The sequence below is a fragment of the Oreochromis aureus genome, linkage group 5 (genome assembly GCF_013358895.1).
Source record: "Oreochromis aureus strain Israel breed Guangdong linkage group 5, ZZ_aureus, whole genome shotgun sequence".
Lineage (NCBI taxonomy): Eukaryota > Metazoa > Chordata > Actinopteri > Cichliformes > Cichlidae > Oreochromis > Oreochromis aureus.
Genome location: NC_052946.1, coordinates 27,632,635 through 27,656,700, shown reverse-complemented (window position 1 = coordinate 27,656,700; position 24,066 = coordinate 27,632,635). Strand labels below are relative to the sequence as shown.

At 40.2% G+C, this 24,066-nt stretch overlaps 1 protein-coding gene across 1 annotated transcript; it reads left to right on the top strand.

The window, feature by feature from the left end:
• The first annotated feature begins 1,659 nt into the window (after nt 1-1,659).
• ywhaba (tyrosine 3-monooxygenase/tryptophan 5-monooxygenase activation protein, beta polypeptide a) lies at nt 1,660-22,594 on the top strand. The gene is made up of 7 exons (XM_031730711.2): nt 1,660-1,816; nt 9,449-9,609; nt 12,009-12,149; nt 16,536-16,659; nt 16,755-16,918; nt 18,310-18,405; nt 21,885-22,594. Exons 2-7 carry the CDS (start codon nt 9,457-9,459, stop codon nt 21,939-21,941), a joined length of 735 nt encoding a protein of 244 aa, XP_031586571.1. The 5' UTR covers nt 1,660-1,816; nt 9,449-9,456; the 3' UTR covers nt 21,942-22,594.
• The last annotated feature ends 1,472 nt before the right edge of the window (nt 22,595-24,066 follow it).

Sequence of the window (24,066 nt, the reverse complement as noted above, 5' to 3'; positions counted from 1 at the left end):
ACGGCTGCTTTGGGCATCTTAACATGGGACTGCGTGGGTATTAATAGAGAAACTGTAGTTCAGCTTGGTAGGCTGTTGGTCATTCGTGGGAAGCTAAAAATTGCCTGTCAACCTGCAGAAAGCATCAGTTGTCAGATGGGGGCATAGTGCTCAATATGTATGCTCACTGGGATAGTCTTACATGTGCTGATGTTGGTCTGTTAGCAGGTCACAGAGAAGAGCAAAGTTACAATTGTTGTTATAATTGTTAGCAAACATGTTCATCAATAATCCAAGCAGTAAACAATAATAACAGAATATAAAAACAATAAGCTCCGCATAATACTTCAATCTGCAATAATCACTATATATTCTATATAATATATTGTTTATATAGAATATATAGCAATTATTGCAGATTGAAGCATTATGTGGAGCCAAACTGTGCTTGTAAAGCATTTATCAGATAACTTGAATGGCAACTTTAAGGGGTTAAAATCAGCTTTTTGAAAAAGATAAACTAGAATACTAAACCGTCACTGATGTTATTTTACTTTATTACCATCCATCCATCCATCCATTCGCTTCCGCTTATCCTTTTCAGGGTCGCGGGGGGCGCTGGAGCCTATCCCAGCTGTCATAGGGCGAGAGGCGGGGTACACCCTGGACAGGTCGCCAGTCTGTCGCAGGGCCAACACACAAGGACAGACAACCATTCACACTCACATTCACTCACACATTCACACCTAGTGACAATTTGGATTATCCAATTAACCTATCCCCACAAGCTGCATGTCTTTGGACGGTGGGAGGAAGCTGGAGTACCCGGAGGGAACCCACGCAAACACGGGGAGAACTTTATTACCATTACTTCAAAATCAATTACCTCTTATTTCTACCAATTTTGTTGCTTTTTCAAATGCAGTGTTGTTTATTATTCCAAGTAAATTATAGTGAATTGGGTTTTTTTGTTTTGTTTTTTTAATAGTTTTGTTTGATACAGTTAAAGTGTATATTAGTGCAATTAATCTTGAGATCCTTTCCATGGTTGTTAACAGAATTATTCCAAAAACTGAATTATTCCTTTGAAATCAGCTATTCAAATTTTTGGGATTATTTTGTAAAATAGAATAACTGTTACTGTTTCCCCCATCAATATGATTTTTACTGATAGTTGAATTAAGGTTTCCTTTTAATCATGGAATCTCACTTATTTTTCAAATTTAAATGTCAACCCAATGTGTCTGAGTCTCTTTGAGACAGTTTGTTGACTGGTGATACAGGTTAAACCATGAATGAATGAATGAAGAACATATTGAAGAGATATAGTCTTCATCTTGACATTTTTTTTTTATATTGCGGATAAAATATATAGTAAAAGTAGATGAACTGTATACCTGATGATCTACTGTTGTGTGGGTGATGTACTGAAAGAAACAGGACTCCTTGTTACGAAGTATAAATGCTTGAAAATAATAAAAATAAATAAATAAATCAGTGTTACCCACACAGAGCTGTGTCAGCTGACACGACGGCGAACTCAGATACGACAGCAGCAGCCTCATGGAGACAGTTGCCACGGAGACCGACGCACGTCATCCTGTAGCGGTTGCCATGGCCCTCCTGACGTCAAAGCCCCTCGCAAGATGCTTAGGAAACCCCCTGGCGCGGTTGCCGTGGATACTGGCGGGGGGAGGGGTGGGGTTAAGAGGAAGCGGAAGTGTCAGAGCAGGCGGAAGTGGTACTGCCCTGAATACCCTGAGCAGCGAGCGGAGGACGGCTTGACAAACTCACATCGTTGAGAGAATAAAATCGGGATTCCTAGTACATCTTAAATGTGAGTTCACCTGCATATTACTCGATTATCGTCTTATAGACAGTGTAAACACAGTCTTTCGTGGAGAGGAGCAGTCCGAGTGGTAGCCCCATTGCCTGCCTCTGCGGCGGAAGGTGCCTATTGTGGTCTGGGGCTGGGGGCGAGGGTTTAGGCCGAGAATGTGGCCGGATAACGAGAAATAATCCATAAAACACCTATGAGCGGTTGCCTCTGCTCTTTATGCAGTTATTATACCACTGATCTTTAATTTTGAAGGCCCAGAATGAGATCGATGCATGCGCGATCCGCGGTCCCGTGAAGGGGGGGGGGGAAGCGGCACCAAGTTTGGCCATTTTGACAGCTTAGCAACCCCAGCCGTCGCGAGAGCTCAGACATTTTAGCAGTCAATGCTAGCTACATGGCGCCGAGGTTAGCGACAAACTAAACCGCAGACGCTATCTGCCATATTACGATCGTAATATCTGGCCTCATTATTCGCAGAATGGACTGGAAAAGACATCGCGGTTATGGAATGTCTTTAAACGAACTCCGTCATGGCGTAGTGAAACGATATGGAAGCTAACCCACCCTCCATATTCCTTGGGAGTCTCCCCTCAAATGCGACTTAAATTTCAAGATCTTTCGATTTTATGTAGCTCGATTAGGATAGTGAAGACATAGAACTAATTAAACATTAAACCACGTAGATTATTTGGCTACCAGTTTTGGTGTAACCTCGTCGGTGTTCAGACTGAACTGGGTCAGATCCCCTTAGCGGGCTAGGCTAACCATTAAAGCCATTGAGCAGCCGTGCTGTGACGTTTAGCTTCCATGCTAGCTGGCGGTAATCTAGCTCTCCATCTTAAAATTCCGCAGGGGAATGCGACAAGGAGGGCGTAGCTGTTAGCAGGCCGACTCAGCGCTGTTACCTCAGTATTCGTGCCCCGTGGCCGTTTTTAAAAACGTCCGTGTCAAACCCTTTTTGTCAAGATTATGGATTTTACTCGGTTGGGCGTGTGTCAGTCCAAAGCTGAAGATGGTGTCCCTCGATTTTTTTTTATTTTTTATTTTTTTTAACGATAATTGTTTAGCTAGGTGGTTCAATAACAGCACGGCAAATGCAAAGCATGTTGGTCGTGTGCCAGACGATTGTAGCTGGGACTGAGTTGGATCAATTTCAAGCCGATGTGTAGCTCGCTATGGCGGTAAAGCAATGCGTCATTAATGCGCTTGTAATCGCGACCAGCGGCATTTTACCTAATGCTAAGTGCTAACTCGTGCTAATATGTCATAACACAGCTGTGTGAATTACGATGCACGACAGACCTGACAATTAAATTAAGGCGGAGCCCCGTTTTAGTGTTTGTAGGTAATGCAAGCCATTACATAATTTCTATCCTGTGTGTGTGTGTGTGTGTATAATATGTATATAAAATAATAATAATACGCCGTGTTAGGTAGGAGTATCGTTTCTAGACACAATCAAACACAGTAATGAAGCATGTTTGACACACTTGGTACAGAAATGATCCTCACATCTTCCTAAACAAGAACAAAAATTGTACTATTTTTTATATTTTAATTAAGTGGTTTTAATAAAATGTCTATAATATCAGACATTGTGTCCAGTTCCCATGACAATCACTACAAAATCCAAGTTGTTTTCAGAACCCTACATTCTTAACAAAATTGAATCATTTCAATGTTATATCTTAAATCTACTATCAGTATTTTGGTTTTATCAGTGTTATTGGAGAGGACAGTGAAGATTAAACAGGAGAGTGGAGGAAGACATCAGCAAAGGGTCTTGGATTGGACATGAACCTGGGTCCTGGGATATGGTTGCCTGCTCAACCCACTGAGCAAAACTGGTGTCTTGAATCAAATTTTGGTGGATTATGAAGTTAACATTACTTTAATTAATATGCATTATGTTCGAAACACATTAAACAAAAAAATAGCCAGAAACCAATATTGCAGTCTGTGTCCTGGTGTCTCATCAAAAAAAAAGTTGCTTTCCTGTGATGCGTGTTAATAAAAGTACATCAGCAGCTGAATAGGAGATTTGGTGATGATAGAAGGTGGTGGTGGTGGGGGACTTCAGCCTGCCAAACACTGTCTAATAAGTATTAACTGTTGCCTTCAGGAATGCACAAAATTAAAAATCTGCTTTATAACAACCACCTAAATCATGTGTTTCTGTGACCAACATCAGTGATGAACATTAATTCATCAGTTTTATATATCAATTATGATTTTGGCTTTGTGATAGTAGGATAAAAAAATAATTTCTGCCCTTGCTATGAAGCTCTTGTTTTGTCTTTTATTATAATTCAAGCACAAGTTCACCCTTGTTTGCTTTTTGCCCCACCCTAAAACCCTAAAATCACTGTTTAGATCAAATTGAGCCAAGAAGACTTTGGGTGACCATCGAGATGATATAAAAGTTCTAAAACGTTTGTGCAGGTGTGAACCTTTTGTTGTATGCAGGGTTTGACTCTCTAAACTTGTAAGCTTTTGCCAGCATGCCACCAAATTGTCGGTTTGTCATCGACTTCAACTCGCCGTCGCTCCACAAACCATGAAAGTCCTCAGAATCCACTGCAGCCTGGGCTACCTTTCCTGTGTACAATCTTAGGCGTGTAGAGACTACAGCCTGGAGGTGACTGGTGTTTACCCTGTGGAAAACACCCAGTATTCTAGGTTCAGCTTCCTATGAGATGATCCTGTGTCCCTGACATTGTTAACTTTTTTCTAAAAAATTGTAATTATATTTAAAGTTGCGGAAATCCTGTTATAAATGAATGATTTCTGTTATCTTAAATAACTATTAGACAATTAAGATTATAGTTGTTAACTCAAATAATCATGATTATTATGTTTTGCTTTAAGCAAAATGTTGCAGCTCCTTTGGCTTAACTTTCGAATGCCATTTGAATACATATTTGTATTAAAAACATTCAAAGTTATTTGTATGGATTTCACACTTAAAACACCAGTCGTCATATATTCTCATGTTGGTTAAAGTGGGATTTGCCAATTTAAAACAATTATACAATTATATTACCCATGTGTCTGCCTCGACAAAACGCTGGTGAATCTAGAGGGATCACATTTTTTCCTTCAACAAGTGTCCTGATAATGGACTGAATGGGTTTCTGAATTTATAATGATCCATAATGGTCTCACTTTTTTTTTTGAAAACTAATGGAACTGTGTTCAGTATCAGCAGATAATTGATTTCTGCTTGTTAGCCTTGGAATTGGCGCTCGATACGTGCTGTTAGTGCACTCCCTGTCAAGAGACCTTTAATTACTCAGCAGAAGCATAGGAGTGGCCGTTTAGTTGTGAATGAATAGCTGAAGGTTTGTTAGATTTGTCCGCTCTCCTGCTGTGACGTTTACTCTTTTCATATTTTCACAGTAGTTGTTGTAAAGATAAGAATCTGGTATTGAATTTTCTTTTAAATCATCCCTATAGATTATATTATTCAATCCCTAGATACTGTAATTAGGCTTTAAGTGTGTTTTTGGCAGATGGCAAATACCAATTTTCAGACTGGCACTTATGATTGCTTACAACTAAAAAAACAAGTGTTAGCGCCTCACGCTAGTCATTTTTTTTAACTTGTCTTATTTATTACAGTTTGTAAGTTTAATAGGAAACAAATTGACTTACTGTTTGGTTGAATTATAAACATAAAAGACCTTTTTTAAATTTTTCCTGGAATCTGAGCTCCATTCAAAAAAAAAAAAAAAAAAAAAAAAAAAAAAAAAAAAATATGCTAACAAAAACCAAAAATGCTTCCTTACGCATAATCGTTTGTGCTTATTCTTAAACATAAACAATTAAAATGACTGAGTGTGCAAAGGAATGTGCATATTGATCTGACTGAATTAAATTAGGGAAAGCGTTAAAGCAACTAAACAACCACTTAAATGTAACAAGTAAAAGAGGGTTTTTTGTTTCCACGAATGCCTCAGCACCCTCTGGTGGCAGTGAGGTAAACTGCTACATGTTTTTAATATCATAGATTAAGATTTGAAAAAAGTACACAGAATGTTGCCCCAACTGGGTTATTTTCTTTCTTCTGTTTTTTTTAAGAAAAGAGTTATTAGTAGAAGACAACCTCAAGTGTCCTTTGCTGTGACAACACACTGTTCTTAAAACAATGCCATTCTTCATGTGAAAAGAGAACTAGTAAGGCAGGCTACCTGGAACTTTGAAGGCGCTACTTGTTTAGATTGCTGAGATAGCTTCTGTGTACACCGTGTCCTCTATTGTCATGTGCTTTACCAGTCGCCAGTCACCAGTAGGGTTGGCCTGAAGAAGTGAGAGTTACTGCTGGGGAAAAAACAAAATGACATAATACCTTGTACAACTGGAAGGAGGACTGCTAAAATCACTGTACCAAAAATGTCTGTATTTTATGGCTTAATTCTAAAGCTAATGGACATTTTTTGGACACATCTGCATATATATGGCCAAAGAATTCTCAAGATTTTTTTTTTTGTTTTTTTTTTTTTGTTACACAATTTAAAACTAAATAGAAAAAGCCAGTTAAAATAAATGAGAAATACTATACCTGGGCATTTATTGAAGGTGGAAAGATTCAAAATTAAACTACATATTTTTGTATGTGACTATGTGAACCTGTTGGAGAATAGCGGTTAATTTAAAGGTTAAATCTGAGTTAATTGTTTTCAGTCAATGAGGTTTGAACCAGGTGTGGGGGCCCAGTTTTGCGTCAGTAATGAGCGTCTTTCAAAGTCTGATCTTCACAACACATTATTGGAAGGATATATAATTCCCTGTACCAGATGCATGTAGCCTTGATGTCACCCAGCATATAGTGAAGCCTTGAGCTAAGTGTTTTTGCCATCAGCATCACAGCGTTTTTGAAACCAAATCTTGGGATCGAGGGGTAGATGTGAAATTGAAACTGGTGACATTGCGTGACCTTATCATGAATCACAAGGTAGGCGAGCCCTAAGGTGCCCTGCCTTGTCTTCCTTTTTGACACCAGTGGGGATGGTAATTTGCAAAATTAATATTATCCTGTCTTAGAATGGTCTTGTAGCTAGTGATTGAGAATCTAAACTCATCAGGAAAGTTTTTATTGAAGTCACAGATCTAGCGAGCTGAAAGGTCAGTTACCCATGGGCTTGTACACAACTGGACTTCTTTTTGCAGCTGGACCAGTCGCCTCCTGCTGGTCATTAGAAGGAATTCAGGTTAAAGGACCTTCACCTTTGGGTGTTCTTTTCAAACCCAGGATTATATTCCATAAGATCATTATAAAAAGAAATCGGGCATTGTTAGAAGTACTCTGTCGATTGTCAGGAGCATGAGACAATCAACAAAGCTCAATATGAAACACTGAGTTTAATAGACGTCAGAAATGAACAAAGACTAGCTTCTAGTCTACCAAAGTCGTCGTCTTGTTTTGTTAAGACTTCACCAGAAGAAAGCTGAACAACAGTGGTTTGCACTGTTCCTCACTGGGATGCATTGAGGAAGCTAATTCTCCCCAAAAACTGCACTGTTGCTGTCTAGAGTTTGCTAAAGCCCTTGTGGATGAACCACAAAGGCTGTTTTTTTTTATTTATTTATTTTGTTTATTTATTTTATTTTATTTTATTTTTTAGGACTATTGAGAGACAGAAGAAAGATCGTAAAAACGTAACCTGTAAAACACGTTAGACGTGTTAGTATTATGGTTTGGCTCTACCAGATCCTAATGGAACAATGAGTTTTCAATTGGAAGAGAGGAATCTGAGGAAATCTGTCCACAAACAGGAAGTGGGTCTTCCAGCAGGACCACCCCCAAAACACAAGGTATCCTATCCCCCCGCCCCCCAAAAAAGTCAGGTAAAGCTGTTAAGTATTTGAAGCATGCAGTTAGTGTATGGAAACCCACTAACAACCCAGCATTGACGCTACTTTACACAGGAATGTCTTTTTCACTGCACAAAAACGGGTGTTACTCATGAAATGGAACTGTTCTATTTAGGGTAGAGGCTAATTGTTCCAATCTCATCCCAAAACGCTGCATATTGAAAGCAGCAAATCAATAGAGAAATTCATCTGGATCCTTTTTTTTTTCTACTTTGTGTAAAAAATCAGAAATGTATACAAACTGTAAGTTTTAATAGTCAAGGTTTTTTTTCTTGCTATGGTAAGTCTCTTGGGAGAATTGCTTTTAACCAGAAGGAAGAATTCAAAAATATGTCCACGCATGCTTAAAACAAATCTCCCAGAATGGTAATCTCTATCTGATGAATAAACTGTGGCAGTTACCAGAAAATTACTGACCACAGAAACATGCCACAGTTTGAGAATGTTGGAAAGAACAATAAGGGAGAAATAGGTGTGTGCTGATTTGAAATGTTGATAGACAGTTCCAGACTGAAATTGGTGCCAAAACTGTGTCGACTAGAAGTTGACTCGACGGGCCGAATTGCAGAAATTGGATTTGTTGACAGCAAGGCCTAATTGTATCTGCAGTGACTCATTGTTGGAAAAACACATGAAAAAGTCCGAGTGCTAAAAATGTTTTATAGGCACCAGATCTAAAGATACTTTACAACCTGCTCTTTAATTTAAAATCTAAGCAACTGACATAAAAGCCAGTGTTAAGCAGAAAGCAGCTCAGAATAACCAAATAAATTCAGATGTCTGTTTTTGTGGCCTGTTTTCACCTTTGATATTGAGTTAATGACAGTAATGCTCTTATTAGACCAGAACTTGGTTCAGAATGAATTTGAAACCATTTTAATGATGTGTTAATGACATCAGATCTGTCAAAAAATAACATGTAAATCTCAGATTTGGTTTTATTTATAGTGGGAAATGTGAGAGAACTACATTAAATAAAAGTCCTCTGCTTGTGGCATTTATCATAGCTATTTTTTTTGCCCTCCATAGGGAAACCCTCTTCCACAGCGAGGTGAGAGGTCAGGTAAGCTCCAAGGATGCTAAAACTGAACAGAGAAGTAGTTTTGAATTTCCCTCTGGTAGAAAACTGGTGACGGAGCTAAAACTCTAGCAGCTAAGGCTGCTTTGTGTATAAATGTGTTTGTACATTTTACTGTTGGCGTGATGGTGTAGTTGTGTTTTCATTAGCAGTTTAAATGTGTAATGGTTAAGTGCTTAAAGCTCATTGTGGCAAATCCAAAGTGTGATGGTGTAGATATAAAAGGCGACGATGTGGCCTACTTAGACCTACAGATTCATCTGGAGAGTCGAGAAGCCCTCAGGGATGAAATAACGGGGAGCAGCCATTTCGCTGCAATTGAGGTTTTGACATTTTATGAAGCGCTATTAAGTCTTTGCCAGTATATCCGGCACTCTCGTATGTGACGTTAGGATGCGCTAAGTGCGATGATGTGGATTCTCTTTGCTAGTGGGTTGATCAGCTTTTTACGTGTTCCTGTTTTCTTGCAAAGTGGCACCTGCAAGTGCAGTATTCTAGCTATCACATCTGCTATTTCTTTCAGCTTCTTCGATATGTTCTGCTCTTATTAAAAGCGCTGATTTCCACACCTGTTTCTCACAAGCTCTCTATCTCTGTATCGTTTTGCTGCCCATTTCTGGTCATAGACGAAGAGCTGCGGTGGTGAAGTCCTAACTCTGGTCTTCTTCTTCTTGCAGTCTAAAAGATGGATAAGAGCGACCTGGTGCAGAAAGCCAAGCTGGCAGAGCAGGCCGAGCGCTATGACGACATGGCGGCTGCCATGAAGGCTGTGACAGAGCAGGGCGCAGAGCTCAGCAACGAGGAGCGCAACCTGCTCTCTGTCGCCTACAAGAACGTGGTATGCTATCAGTCTTATCATTTGTGCGTGGGTTCTTTTGATATTCTTCTTCTCCCCACAAACCTGTAGATCCGTGACTCCCAAAGTGTTGGCCACGGCCGCCTGGTGAGCTGTGAAAGTATTACGGGTGGGCCGTGAGAGGTCATTTACAATGAGTATACTGTTATAAATTCACCTAACTGAAAGGTTGATATGATTTTGCTTTTTTTTTTTTTTTTTTTTTTTTTTTTTTTTTTTTTTTTATTGATAGGAAAATGTCATTTTAAAAATAGCTTTATTTTTTGAATACCCTTTATTATTACAGAGGTAGCAAACCTGCCACTGCCCATCATCAGTGGTGACCTGTGATTTCACTGAAAAGCTAGATGAATATAGGAATCATTAATGGTTTTCCTTTTTATCCTTATCACTTATCTCTGCTGGATAAGAATAGGAAATTGAGAATTTAACAGTGTATATGCTGAGATTTGTTTGCTTTCACTGGCAACACTGTTGGATTACAAGCATATTTGATCTGCTCCTGCTCTGCAGTGAAAATGTAAATTAATATTTTGTCAAAATTCCTTAAAATGTGCTCTTGTGATAATAAAGGTTTGTAGCTAAAAGCCCAGATTTACTCCTGACCACGAGGCTTGTTCACTTCACATTTCAATTTTTATGTATTTTTTTGTTATTTATTCTCCTATGACTCACAGTTCAAATAATAGCCTTGATCTTTCCAAGTTATATGATATGTTGTTGAGTAATCACCAAAATACTGTACTGACCAAATTAATTCTGATTGTAACTGCGATATTCAAAACTAAAATGCCTATAATAATAGATTAATTTGACAAATTGTATCATTTTCTGGAGACATTACACTCCTAGTGTTAATGAATTCCTTTGAAGTAAAAATCTGTCATTTTTTTACAAAAAGGAGCCATAAAATTCTGTGTTATGACATTATAGAAGAGTCTTTGTTCTCATGTTTAGTTTGTTGTCACCACAACACATTATTCAAGGAAAGTGTTCTTTGACCCCATATGATCTTAAAAGCAGAATGAACACTTTCACAGCTCAGTGATAACAATACATTTATAGCACCTATGTCAGCTATAAACGTCTCCCTCCCTTGAGTCCTCTGTTTTTCTTTAAATCATTGTCAGATATTTCTTTGGAAACCTTTTATTGTAAAAGTTTTGGGTGGCCGAATATTTTTGAAGTTCAGCATAGTGTAGTCCATCTTGGCAAGAATGGGTAACTAAAATGCCAACTCGTTCAGCACGAAGACTGTTCTTAGCTGTGCCTTTTAAATTTAGTGTGGGGGGGGGGGTTTCTGTAAAGATTTTGAAGTTTGAAGCACAAATTATGTAAGAACAGCCTGAGGCTTTCCTGCACTGCCACTCTGTTTATCATTGAGGTTTTTCTTAAAGCTTGCCTGCACCAAGTAGAACACATTTTAGTTGATTTTGCCTGCTTCAACAGCAACTGCAGCAAAGTGGATAGTATATATGTGTTTAGTTCAGACGTAGGAAATAAAACACTGCAGTTCAGATGGGTTTCGTCTGGTTTTGCAGTTAATTTTGTGAACTGTTATTCAGCTACAAACTTGGAAAAAAGATATTAATTAATAAAACGATACGAGACAATGAAGGTGGGATAAATGGAAATAAAAAGTGAAAAAGAAAAAACAGTATTAGCATTATTCATCTAATTTATTTTCAGTAATCTCATTTCAGCTCATCAGTTTTGATGCTATGATTAAAAAGACTTGTAATTTCTAACATTTTAGAATGACATTAATGACCTTGTGCACTGCTGATTTGTTGCAGGTGTTGATGTCCAACTATGTACCAAAACTATCCAAAATCAACCCTGAATATTTGCATTTTTAATCATGGTTACTCAGATGCACGCATCAGTTGATGGGCAATCAGCATCTGCTTCTGATTCAGCATACTCTGTGCAGATATCAGCCTGTGCTGCAGCCTGATAGTCACTTCTTCAGAAGAGCAAATACATGCCACAATGTGTAGATTGAATCAACATGCAGTATGTAATAAATGAGCTCTGCTTGTATCTGGCTTCCTAAAGGGGCAACCAGTTTAGCCATGTGCCTTTTGCTCGCTTTCGTAGCTCTGCTAGTCTGCAAATAAATCCAGCCAGTTCAGATACAGTGCTGCAGTGCTTTAAGTTAAAGTAATTTAAAATCCTGCATTTAATGGCTCCAAATCCAATCTATCAAGAGAATGCAAAGGCTTCTGTTAAGTATGGTAATGCTTTAATCAAAGGTCCATTGTGACCCCGAATAAACCTTAGACACACTGAAATTCATTCTCATTTAGTTGTAGATCAGATGCAGTAAGATGCTGTCTTTTAATGCGACTCCTTCTGGTTTGCATTGTTTTTGCTAATAGGTGGGGGCACGCCGTTCATCCTGGCGCGTCATCTCCAGCATCGAGCAGAAGACGGAGGGGAACGAGAAGAAACAGCAGATGGCCCGTGATTACCGCGTGAAGATCGAGGGTGAACTTCAAGAAATCTGCAATGACGTGCTGGTATGAACAAGAGTGGGAAAGATCGGGCAGGGAGGAGGAGGAGGGGGGATGAGGAGTTGTGAAGGAACAGTGAAAGAAAGGAGAAAATGGGTGGTTGTGATGATAGAAGGAACGGCAGTACTTAAGAGAAGGCAGAAGATGGTGAAGGAAGGCACACTGTAGTTGATCCCTTCTGGCTGTCACATGGTGTTACTTGTAGAGATGGTAATAACGTAGCTGGCAGCTGTTGAGAGAGCTGCCAAACAAAGCTTTAATTTTCTTCTCGGTTTTTTGCTTTGCTGCCCCACTTGGCACGTTTGATTAATTTTTATTTGTGTTCACTTTTCTATAGAAAAGCTGTGCGCGCGCACGTGTGCTCCAAAGGGGGGGATGGTAAGGGTAGATTAAACCATGTATTACCCCCCCCTTTTGTTTGTTTTTTTCCCCCATTGTTCGTAATATGACACAGCTTGCCCATTTAGCAGTGCTGTTAATACTGCAGTGCCAAGTCACAGTAACGGTGCTCACTCCCAGCAAGTTAATATTGAGCGGTAACCCCATTGACTAGACACCCTTCTTGAATCTCGCATGGACTTTGTTCCTGCACAAGATTATTTTTATGGTTTTGTGTGAAAAAGTTATGCATAAATGTTTAGCCAGGTAGCTTCATATCAGTTACTGCAAGTTTCTTTCTTCTGAAACTCTGGATCCACTACACGAAGATATCATGGTCTTGCACAAGCCCAGAGAGCTATGCAAAGTGTTTCTCAGATAAAGTACTTGCAAGTAATCGTGGTAAAATGCCTTATGAACGTTCACGACAAGAATGAAAGTCATTAGTGTGTTAATTTAATGCTGTAGGGTTGTGCCACATCATATCGTACATGATAATACCGGTACAAATTTTTACGTGACATAAAAAGGCTATATAGGACGATCATTGCTATAACAATGCCTTGAGTTTACAGTCCCTCGAGTTCAATGACGAGACAAGCCCAAGCATGTCTAAAAGCAAGAGTCGTGTATCAGTTTCTGATGATGCTACATGTACTTTTTACCACTTCCGGCAAACCACCACACTTTGCCAAGTATGGAAGAAATGTTTCGCCACTTCAGGCAAAATTCCGTCGAGCTAAATTTTCAAGCGGTTATGTGATACTTCAAATTTCTAGGGAAAACACTAACTGCTTACTTTTGTGCTTACATTTGATTTATGCTGTATCATTGGATGTAATGCTGTGTCACTACTATTGCACTTGAATACTGCCCCTGTTTCAGTAGAGTCTCTCTTCCAATGAGCAAGTGTGCTTTCATACAGCAGTTACCTGTATATATGCAGGAAATTTTCCTCGTGATAATATCAATGAATACAATCACAGAATTCTGGGTCATTCTGGTTCAAAACCATCAAGCTGAACGATGTGAATCAGTTGAACGACGGTCAATATGGCCTCTAAAAGAGCAAAAACATGGAAGATACTTTTGGCTGCTCCCAGCAGGTAGCTCCACGTTTGATTTGGCAGTTTTTACACTGGATGCCCTTCCTGATGTAACACCAGAGGGATTTGTTTCCTCCCAGCATCTTTTACTTTTTAGGCAAACGAATTGGAATAACATTGATTAATTTATCTATTTTTTCAAATCACGGTTTGTCCCACTTCTTAAATATAATTTATAACAACAAAAGTGACCTGTGAAATTATACCAAAAAGAATCAGCCCAATATACTGGGTATAAGCCAACTGCTGATGTTGTTTCAGCAGCCCAGTGAGTTGTTTTCCATCACACTCCAGCCTCATAGTTTATTGTCAGTGCGGGCTTCAGATAAAGGATGGCTGAAGGAAAATACAGTAATTGTGTCTGAACCTGAAGTGACCTGAAAGGCTTCAAGTATCCTCATTTGTTTTTGTTTTCAAACACTTGGAACATTAATACTTTTGCCTCAACTGGAAAGTACTTTCGGTGAAGCTTGCTGTATAAATAAAGGTCTTACTCAGCTGTTCAAATGTCACTTTAAAGAAGCTGTTAAAGTGTTGTGAGAAATTACAGTTGTTTTGTTTTTTAAACACTTGCAGCCATAAATATGACTTAGGCCTCACTGTCAGGTCCTGACAAGGCTAGAACATAAATTGCTCAAGGTCAAAGCAGCTCAAATTTTTTAGCACATGAGCAGACTTCTAATAATATCTTCAAGGTCAAACCATCTTCAAGCCTCCGCAGTGATGTGGTGCTGTAGGAATGATGGGAGAAAAGGATGGGTAGAGACATGCTGTCCTTAAAGCAGCAGGAAGCTTGGAAGGGGAGAGCTTTGATGCATCCACAGGACGGAAAAATATGTCAGTAACCCTGACCTAGAACAGCTTACCAGTGGATCATCATGTCGCATCATATTGGCTCTCCATGTGTAGTGTTTTGTTATAAGCTGAAATATGATTCTGCATTTTAAAATTAGGTGTATTTGTTGCTAAAAACGTAGGTAACGTGCTTTAGCAACTGCTATGGGGGGTGGATGGGCGTGCTGCAAACTTGAAATGCAGAATAGACGGAGTACTCGCTAACCTTGTGCAAAGTCATCGATGGCCAAAGGCTTGCAAAAAATTACATGTTGTTCTTCATTTTGTTTTTGATGCTGAACTCCAGTCACTGCTCTGTTTTAGTTGGAGCGCCAGAAGAAAAACACTTACTGGAAAATCAGCTTCTCTCTCCTTTTTTTAAAATTCAGTTTTATGACTAACTTTTCCTTTTACAGGAACTACTTGAAAGAGGCAAATCATTCTTTAGTTGCTCTGTCATCTCGAAGTTATCAGCTTAGGATCACATGTAGGCATTTCCTCGCTCTATTCGCTCAGAAGTCAAAGCGCCGAGTGCAAGTGACTGAAGTTAAAATGGCTACCGCCCCTATATCATGTCTACATGACATTCCCAGGACAGGTTACTGGAGTCAGCAGATTAAAACAGACTCAATGTAATCACTGAAACAAAGCTGGCCTCAGTGAGGAAGAGGCTCTGGGGTAAAGTGAGAGCTGATCACATGGTCAGAGTAAAACCCTTCTTTAAACGATCAGATGAGGACAGCAACAGCGGTAAGAACCGTGACACACATGCTGGAAGTTGGTGTCACCCCAGCAGCAAACCTGGCTTTCTCTTCTTTTCAGACAAAGAACACATTAATAAGCAGGTGGCCCAAGGCACTGGGAAACGGCTTTATTTCTTTCGCACAGAGGAGTCTTATATATGTGATAATACAGAAAACACAATTAACTACACCCACCATGCCCATATCCAGCTCCACTTTTTTTTTTTTTTTTTTTTCTTCTCATGCTTTAGTAGAATAGCTTTGCAGGATTTCCAGCTCAAAATAATCCCCATCCGTGTTACACTGGTGGAGCCCCTCACTTCATCCTATTTTTTTTGACTCCAGCTTTTCTAGCTCTTCTCCTCCTAATTCTGATTGGCTTCTCCTCATAAATAGTAGGTTTAAACATCAGGTGGGCGGGGCTTCTGTACTCACTACCAGAGTGGTAGCGATCGTATGGGGGTGGGAGATGGCCACTTCTATTGAGATCACACAGAGGCGAGAGGAAAAAACCAAACTGAAGTTGAGCATTTGGCTCTCATGGATTACTTGTCCAAACACTGACCTCATCATGGAAACTTTGAGCACTTTGAGCATTCGCCTTTGTAGCAGTACAGTATATGACAGCTAGTGGGGAACAACATCATAGCTCAGTAATATACCATGCATATTAAGGAATAGCTGTGTTCTTAAAATAAATCTACTGGATAAAAATGAGCAAAAGTACTGGTGTTGAGAGGAGTAGACCTTTTGATGTATTCGGACAAGTCAAACTTTTTAAAGGCTTTACAGTTTTCAAACATTAACAGTAATTTTTAACTAAAAACAGAAGCTGTCTTCAACAGCTTCAAAATTGATCTCCTGGCCCTCTCCCACACACCTGGTATGGTGGGATCAGCAGAAGCACAGGTAGCCATCAGGAAATGGTCAGATACAGTTACCAGTAATCCCGCATTTGAAAGGTGTGGGTGGGGGTAGTGGATTTCTAAAGCTATTCGACAAGCACTTGTAAAGAAGCGTCTGGCAGCTTGATGCTGTTAGTGATTGCCAAAGGACTGCCTCCATCCATTATTTAAATGTGTAGGATGGGAGAGTCAATTAAATGAGAATAATTGAGGTTCGGGTGTTTACTCTTTAGCTGTTGGTAATGGTGTTTGTATTCATCACGTTTGGCTTTAGCAAAGGCCGTAATGCAAATAGACAGAAAAATTAGAAAAACCCTCTGTGTTCAATGTGTGTTTACTTTCCCACTCATGTGTGTCTTTATGTAATACTCAACCTGTAATGTATAAGTGCAAAATGGAGAAAAACTTGTCATCTGTCTGTTTCAGAGCCTGCTCGACAAATTCCTCATTCCCAACGCATCTCAAGCGGAGAGCAAGGTGTTCTACCTCAAAATGAAAGGAGACTACTTTAGATACCTGTCAGAGGTGGCCTCTGGGGACTCAAAGAAGAGTAAGTAGCCTGAACAAACCTCTGATATATTGAAAAGAAAAAGATCGTTTATCTTTTCACACAGCAAGTGATAACTGGTCATTTGTGTTGTGAAGATACGGTGGAGAACTCTCAGATGGCCTACCAGGATGCCTTCGACATCAGCAAGAAGGAAATGCAGCCAACACACCCCATCCGGCTGGGCCTAGCCCTCAACTTCTCCGTCTTCTACTACGAAATCCTCAACTCGCCCGAGCAGGCCTGCTCTTTGGCTAAGCAGGTTGGTCTTTAACACTTTATTTACTCATGTACGATGGCTGAATTAGCATTTTTGCCTTTTTTTATTGAAATGCAGATTAGACAGGTGGTCCTTCCTCCACTGAACAGTCTGTCATTTAACAGTCATAAGACACATGGAGTCTCACCAGCTCCCTCCCAGACATTAACAGCCATTTACTGCGAAAACGAAATTTGGCTCTATACACCACCCTTACTTGAAATTAAATAATCAGGATGCATGTGAAATGCAGATTATCAGCTGATTTAATTCACAGTTGAAGAATTGCGGGCTAAAATCTGGAACCAATGACTCCATCAAGCACTGGGTTTCCTCTTTTATGATCCCTTTTCAGGCCTTTACTCTGTCAGCCATTTACGCAGTATTCCCCTTCTTTCTCCTGAGTTGCTTTTGAAGTATGCTTTGGGTCATTGTCCACCCATTGTGTATTGCTAAGCACACAACAGTCAAACTTGGCTGCATTGGGCTGAATCTGAGCAGAAGGTCTAGCGTCCAAGTGTGCGATCGTTCAGAATGTGGATTACTCAGTCTTCTCTTTCCGCCTGTGGTACAGGTTATCCCTGCTTCACTTGTCTGCGCTCTTCCAGAACTTGCCTGGCTTTTTTTAGGTTTGCTTGGGTCAGACTGACACAATTTAATCAAACGCTGAGCATGAGGCTCCATGCAGACGCCCACAGCAGACTTCAAGTGAACTTTAAATAACAAAAACAACCACTCGTCCACGATATCTGTGGCTGGGTGTGTGCTTCCTGTACTCTACAGGGCAATGGTCTACAAACCCTCTGTATTTTCTCCTTTGTAGACTTTTCCTTATTTTTTTGACTGGGATAATGAAATGTCTACCTTCTGGAGGGTTTTCTATAGTTGTTTTTTTGGTATGAAAGGTGTTTTTGCTATTGAAATGATTGAAACAATCCTGTGATCATCCACCATGGTTGTGATCAATTTCTTTACATTTGTGTCCCAGCTATCTTTCAGTGGATTTGTTTTTTGACAGCTGCTTTCAGCACATGTTGTTGGTTCATAGCAACAGCTTCCAAACATCACACATGGCAACTGCAGATGTTTTACTTGCTTAATGGATCAAAGAAGCAACAGAGAAATGCCTCACACCTGTCCATGAAACACCTTTGAGTCAAGTTCCATTTGGTCCAGTGAGATTGATTGGAGCTAATATTAAAGAGCTGTCCTCAGTTTGGATATGAATATCTTTAAACTAAAGCTAAGAGTCTTCACTATATCTTTCATATAGCTGTAACTCATACGTTTTTGGGTTTTTTTTTTTTTTGTTGTTGTTGGTTTTTTTTTTTTAAGCTTGTCTCAGTGAGATCAAGTTTTTAGAAGGAAATTAACCAGTGAACTTCTCCCTGCAGGCTTTCGATGAGGCAATCGCTGAGCTCGACACCTTGAACGAGGACTCGTACAAAGACAGCACGCTGATCATGCAGCTACTAAGGGACAACCTCACTGTGAGTATACCTGTGAACAGCTGTCGTTACGGTCTTTTATCCTAAACTCGATGAGTTTCAGGAGTTAGAATTAGAAATAATTAAAGATCTTTTAGAGGAGATGCATACAACTAAGTGGCACAACTTCTAATTGTTGAGTGTAAACCATAAATGCGATGTGATTCACAGACACAAGGCCACGGTTATATCGGGTTTCCTGTTGGGTATGGTTGGGACAGAAATCTGCTAAAGCTCAACAATGCAAATCAGAGTTCACATCAGTGTTTCAACTCCAGCTGCCATTAAATCCTGTTTCAGCCAACAACTGAGCACACAGCACCGATATGCAGCTTGCAGCCACTTGCCAAGGTTTTGCTCTATTCTCTTTTCTTCTGCCAGGATCCGATGGCGAAGAACAACAGTGTCGATGACTGATTAATCATATTACCATGATCACAGGCTGCATTAATTTAATGCTACCTGCCAGCATGATACTGATGATTAGAAGAATATGTTGAGTGGAACTGTTTTTCATTCATATGCAGCAACGTTTACACATTGCTGGCTGTTGCACATCAGCCAGCAAATTTAAGTCTTTAAGCTTGACTGTCTAGAATCCACAAATAGAAATGCTGAAGTATATTTGTGTGCACAGTACACATACTACAGCATTGCTTGTTCTCTTTTAAACTTATAAAAGTCACGCCTACCAGGGATGCACCAATCAAGTGTTTGTAGTTCCGATCTGATACGTTGGCTGTATCGCCTGCTACAGCCTCTTCCTCACAGATAGGAAAACGGATAATTAACAATGGTATTGATTGAATTCTTAATTTTAACACGGAACCAGGCTCCCCTTGAACAAGTAAATTTACTAAGTTTTTGTTTTGTTTGTTTGTTCGTTTGTTTTTTTTAAATGAGCAAATGAGACCAAGCCTCAGGATAAATAGAGGAGCATAGAGCTGGTTGGATGGATTGGCTCTTTATCACAGATATCCGGTCCAGTTTTTGTGTTTGTATCTGATCAGTGCATCGCTAATCCGACATTTCTGCCCACTCTGGTTATTAAGTGATATACCAATCAGCCACAACATTAAAACTACCTATTGTTTAGGGCTGCTTCGTGCCACTAAAACGACTCTGAACCATTGGGACATGGACATGAGCCTTTCCTGTGGTATCTGAGAGGTTGGCAGCGGATCCTCTGGGTCCTGTGGGTTGGGCGGTGGGGTCTCCGTAGATCCGGGTTTGTTCTAGTTCATCCTGAAGATGCTCAGTGGAACTGGACTCTGTCTCTTTGTTGTGTTCCTCGGGCAGTTTTTGCTCCTTCTCCTCCTCCTGTCGGAGTACCCTTTCCATGAGAGGTGTGCTTGGTCTGCAGTAATATTTAGGTGGGTAAGTGCCTATCAGCGTCATGCTGAGATGAATGCCAGGACCCAAGGTTTTCCCAGAACAAGGATTAGTAGTAAATGAGACTTTGTGGCTTTAATATTGTGGCTGGTTAGTGTACAACCAAATTTATGTCAAAGGATTATTTTTAGGATTCAGTAGTTGCAGAAATATCCAAAAATAATTGTAAATCTGCAATTGAAGGGAATGAGTTAAAAAATAAAAGAAATAAACAATAAGGATGAGATCGAAATATATATGAAAACAAAATCAAATAGTGTCATGTATGTTGATCTGAGCTGTTATTATTTTATTTATTTATTTTTTTATTTTTAAATACTGGGCCTTGGTTCAGACCACAGGTGTCTAACTCCAGAACTAATCATTTGATTCAGGTGTGTTGACCCAAGGTGATATCTAAAACCTGCCGGACACCGGCCCTCGAGGCCTGGAGTTCGACACCCCTGGTTCAGACCTTCAGTTCATTTTCTGTCTAAAACAAGCTGTCTTAGCTCCTCTCTTTAACTTAAAGTTTTTCCAGTTGGCTGCCCCATGCAAACAGAAGGTGAGCTTCTGTGTTACTAGCCAGAGATGTGTGCCTGAGAGCAGTGTTTCCCAACGTTTTGAAGCCACGGCACATATTTGACATTACAAAAATCACATGGCACACCACCAAACAAATGTCACAAAAAGCATATTCATAATTTTCCCCGTGCACCAGGTATAGTGGACTTGGCTTGGTTTGTCCCCAGTGGTTGTGTTTTTTTGTTTTCCTTTGGGGGGGAGGTTTGGGTTTTTGTTTGTTGTTGTTTTTTTTGTTTTTTGTTTTTTTGTTTGTTTGTTTATTTTTTTTGGACCACTACTCATGCTAGGGCCTTCATTGGGGTTGAATTTCCTCCAGCACCCAGGTACTTTCTCTTTTCAAATATTTATCTGTTGCTGTTATGCGCTGCGTTGTCTCACTCACTCATAGCATGACTAACTATTATGTCTTCTGTTTTCCTGGCGGTTGACAACACGCTTAATTAGAGCAGATTGTTGTACTGCCCTCTAGAGGATGAATGTAATGGTTCTGCCAGTTACTCACGCAGATCGCTTAGATGGTAAAATGGTAAATGGCCTGTATTTGTATAGCAACCTTCCGATTACAAGGCGAACTCCCAACTCTTGAGCCACGATCGCCCTAATCTGGTTCCAGATAATCTTTCACGGCAAACCTGATCATTTTTCGCGGCACATAGTGGTTGGGAAACACTGCCTCAGATGATCCTATAAGGGGTGTCCACTCCACTCCCTCTCCAAGAGAACCACTCTGAGTGTTTAGAGCAGCCTGACGCCTGAGCTTTTGGTTCATAGGGATTACTCTTGCATACCAAACCTCATTATTTGAACCGCTGACCATGTTTAATTAGAAGATTCACCATTTATATTTATCACAAAGGGAAAACCACCTCAAAGGTCACCTTTAAGTTCGGGAGTGGCTCTTTCATCATCAGTTGGTCATCAACTCGTTGCAGCTGGTGTTGGTGCACTTTTAAGCACCTCAAGTGTATTTGAATGAGCCCTAATACTGTGGTTCTTTCCAGAAGCTACAATTAAGTGTAATAATAGAACAATTCTTGGCAGCCACAAAACTCAGAAGTAAATGTTTTTGCCTTCAGTAAAGAATGCTGTTCTTTATGACTCTGTTTTTGCCCTTGAACTGTTATTATCATGAGGGGAGCTTGACACAGGAATTTCTAAAACTGTAATAATGACAAAAAGATTACACTGAATTTATTTCTGCTCCTAAGCTGCACCGAATCAGGACTCGTGCATTTCCCCCTTGCAGATCTGCGTATTTATATGTAGCAGCTATTCTGCTGCAGTATATTCGCTCCTGGTTGTTGAAAAGCTTTCTGGGAAGTGGAGTTAGGGTGAACTGGAATGAAGGAGAAATGCTGAAAATAAAAGCAGATGAAGATAGACTACCAAAAATATCTCAACAGCATCACGAAACGCTTGTTAGAGATGCTCACGCTGAGCGTTTGAAGATGCTCAAACCTTCCTTCTTGCCTTGCAGTCTGGAAGATGACACTGAAAGATGTCTCTCTCTCTTTCTCTCTCTGCAGCTGTGGACATCGGAAAACCAGGGAGATGAGGGTGAGGCCGGCGATGGAGAGAACTAGAGCGCACTTCACTGTTAACCCATCCCCACACTCTTCTTCCTCTTCCTCCTCCTCCTTTTATCTCTCTTCCTCTTTCTTCTCTACTTCCTCCTCTTCGTACACATAAACAGCCCGTTCATTCCCTCGTCCCACTTTTTCAGTCCCAGCCTCCTGACTTCCCTTCTGTATAACCAACAGCATGAATAGTACCTGACCTTCAGACAAATATTAAAAACAGATATGAGAGGAGGAACCCCCCCCAGAAAACTACTCCTTCACCCCCACCATTTAATCCATCCCTGTCACCCTCCCTCGATCACGGCACTCCAATGCAGGCCAGCAACTCAAAACCACTGGCCAGTCTAGTCTTATAGCACGGGGAGGGTTTTTATCCAGAACCACCAAATAAATTAACGTCTCCTAGAGCCCACATTCGCCTGTTATCTTTCTTTCTTCATTCCACTCTTCCCCTCACTTCCTCCTTCCTAACATCTCAGTCCCTTCCCTCCTGACCCCCACTCCTCTCTCTAGCGAGTTAATGCATTTATATAGTTGTCCATTCCTTCTGTTTTGGCTTTTCTTAGTGTACTGGCAAAAAAATGGCTGGTTTTATTCCACTTTAAACAAAAACAAACAAACAAAGGTTATTAAACTGTCCATTTATTTTCAACAAACACTGTGATTGCTTAGTTTTTCCTCCACCTTGCCACCAAGAGTCCTTGTTTGATGGCAAAATCGATATTGAGCTGGGATTGGGGGGGCGAGAGTGGCGGGTTGGGGGGAGGGAGTGGGGGGGGGGGTGTGTGTTTCGGGCAGCAGTGCAATTCTGCTGAGGTTTATACAGAAGGGTCCTCCTTACAAGGCTGTATTGTGACACTGATGAGTCTAAAGAGAAATAAAAAAACAAATCAAAAGCGCTTCACCTGCCGCGTATTCAAACACTCACCTGCTTTTGTTTCTCTAAACGGAATCTGCGGTTTTTATTTAACAATCCCTGCGCTGGGCTTCAATGAAATATGATTGGGAAAATGATTAAAAGCAAAAGCACATACATTCCACCTTCACGTTTGACTCAATTTAGGATATTTTCCACCGCAAAATGGGACGACCCCACCCCACCCTCCACCTGCTCCCTGAAATCCACCTCCTGTCGGGTGCTGTTGAACATCGAGTACCACTGTCCCCCCCCTCGGTTATAAACACATGTTCATTTACCTTTGCAAATGCTTGTTTTTTTGTTTTTTTTTTTCTTTCTGTCTTTTTAATTACTTTTGTGTGTTTGTATAACAAATCAAACTAATCTTTGTGGTTTTTGGAGACTGTAAAATTGTAAACATTTTTAGAGCTTTACTGTAAATCTGTCTTTTGGAAAACAAAGCGGTTTTGTGGATCTTGTTCGTTGAACACATGCTTGCAGAGAACTTTTGAAGCCGTTGCAGTCAGCTGCTCTTTCACGCTTGGGCTTTTTTTTTTTTTTTTTTTTCTCCCCCCCTTTCACCCAGTCACTTTTTTTTGGTATTTTTGGTACTTACCCCCTCACACCATCCCCGTCCCAGACCCCTCGCTTCCCTCTGCGCCCTCCTCACTGCTTGCACGGGCAAGTTCAGACAAGTTCTAAGTTTCCACTCGCTGCTGAATAGAGTGATCGACCAGCAAGAATGCACGCTTTCATTTATCGCAGTACAAATCTGCTGCGGCAGAAATTGTGCACTCTGTGGACCGACACTTAAACTCGCTGCTTCCTCATTTCTTACCTGATCGTTCCAGGTGAGCTGCAGAGGAGAAAAAAAAATTATCAGTAAGATGGACCTAAAAACACAAATCAGACTTGATTGTGAAATTCTGCTAACAACATGCAAAAATATTTGGCCTTTTTTAAGCTTGAAACTAAAATGAGAGTTATTAGAAATGTAAACAAAGGAAGCATTGTTTTTAAACGTCACCTGTGGTGCATTTAGAGTCCACAACAGGTGCATGTGTGGAAGGGAGAACACGTCGTTCAGACCCGTTTTGCTAAGCATGCATACATGCCGAGGCAATCTTAAGATCTGTCCGCTACATCAGGAGGAGGCAACACTCAGTCAGCAACTAACGGTACATTTTCTAGCTCATTTTCCAATCTCACTCCTTTTTTTTTTTTTTTTTC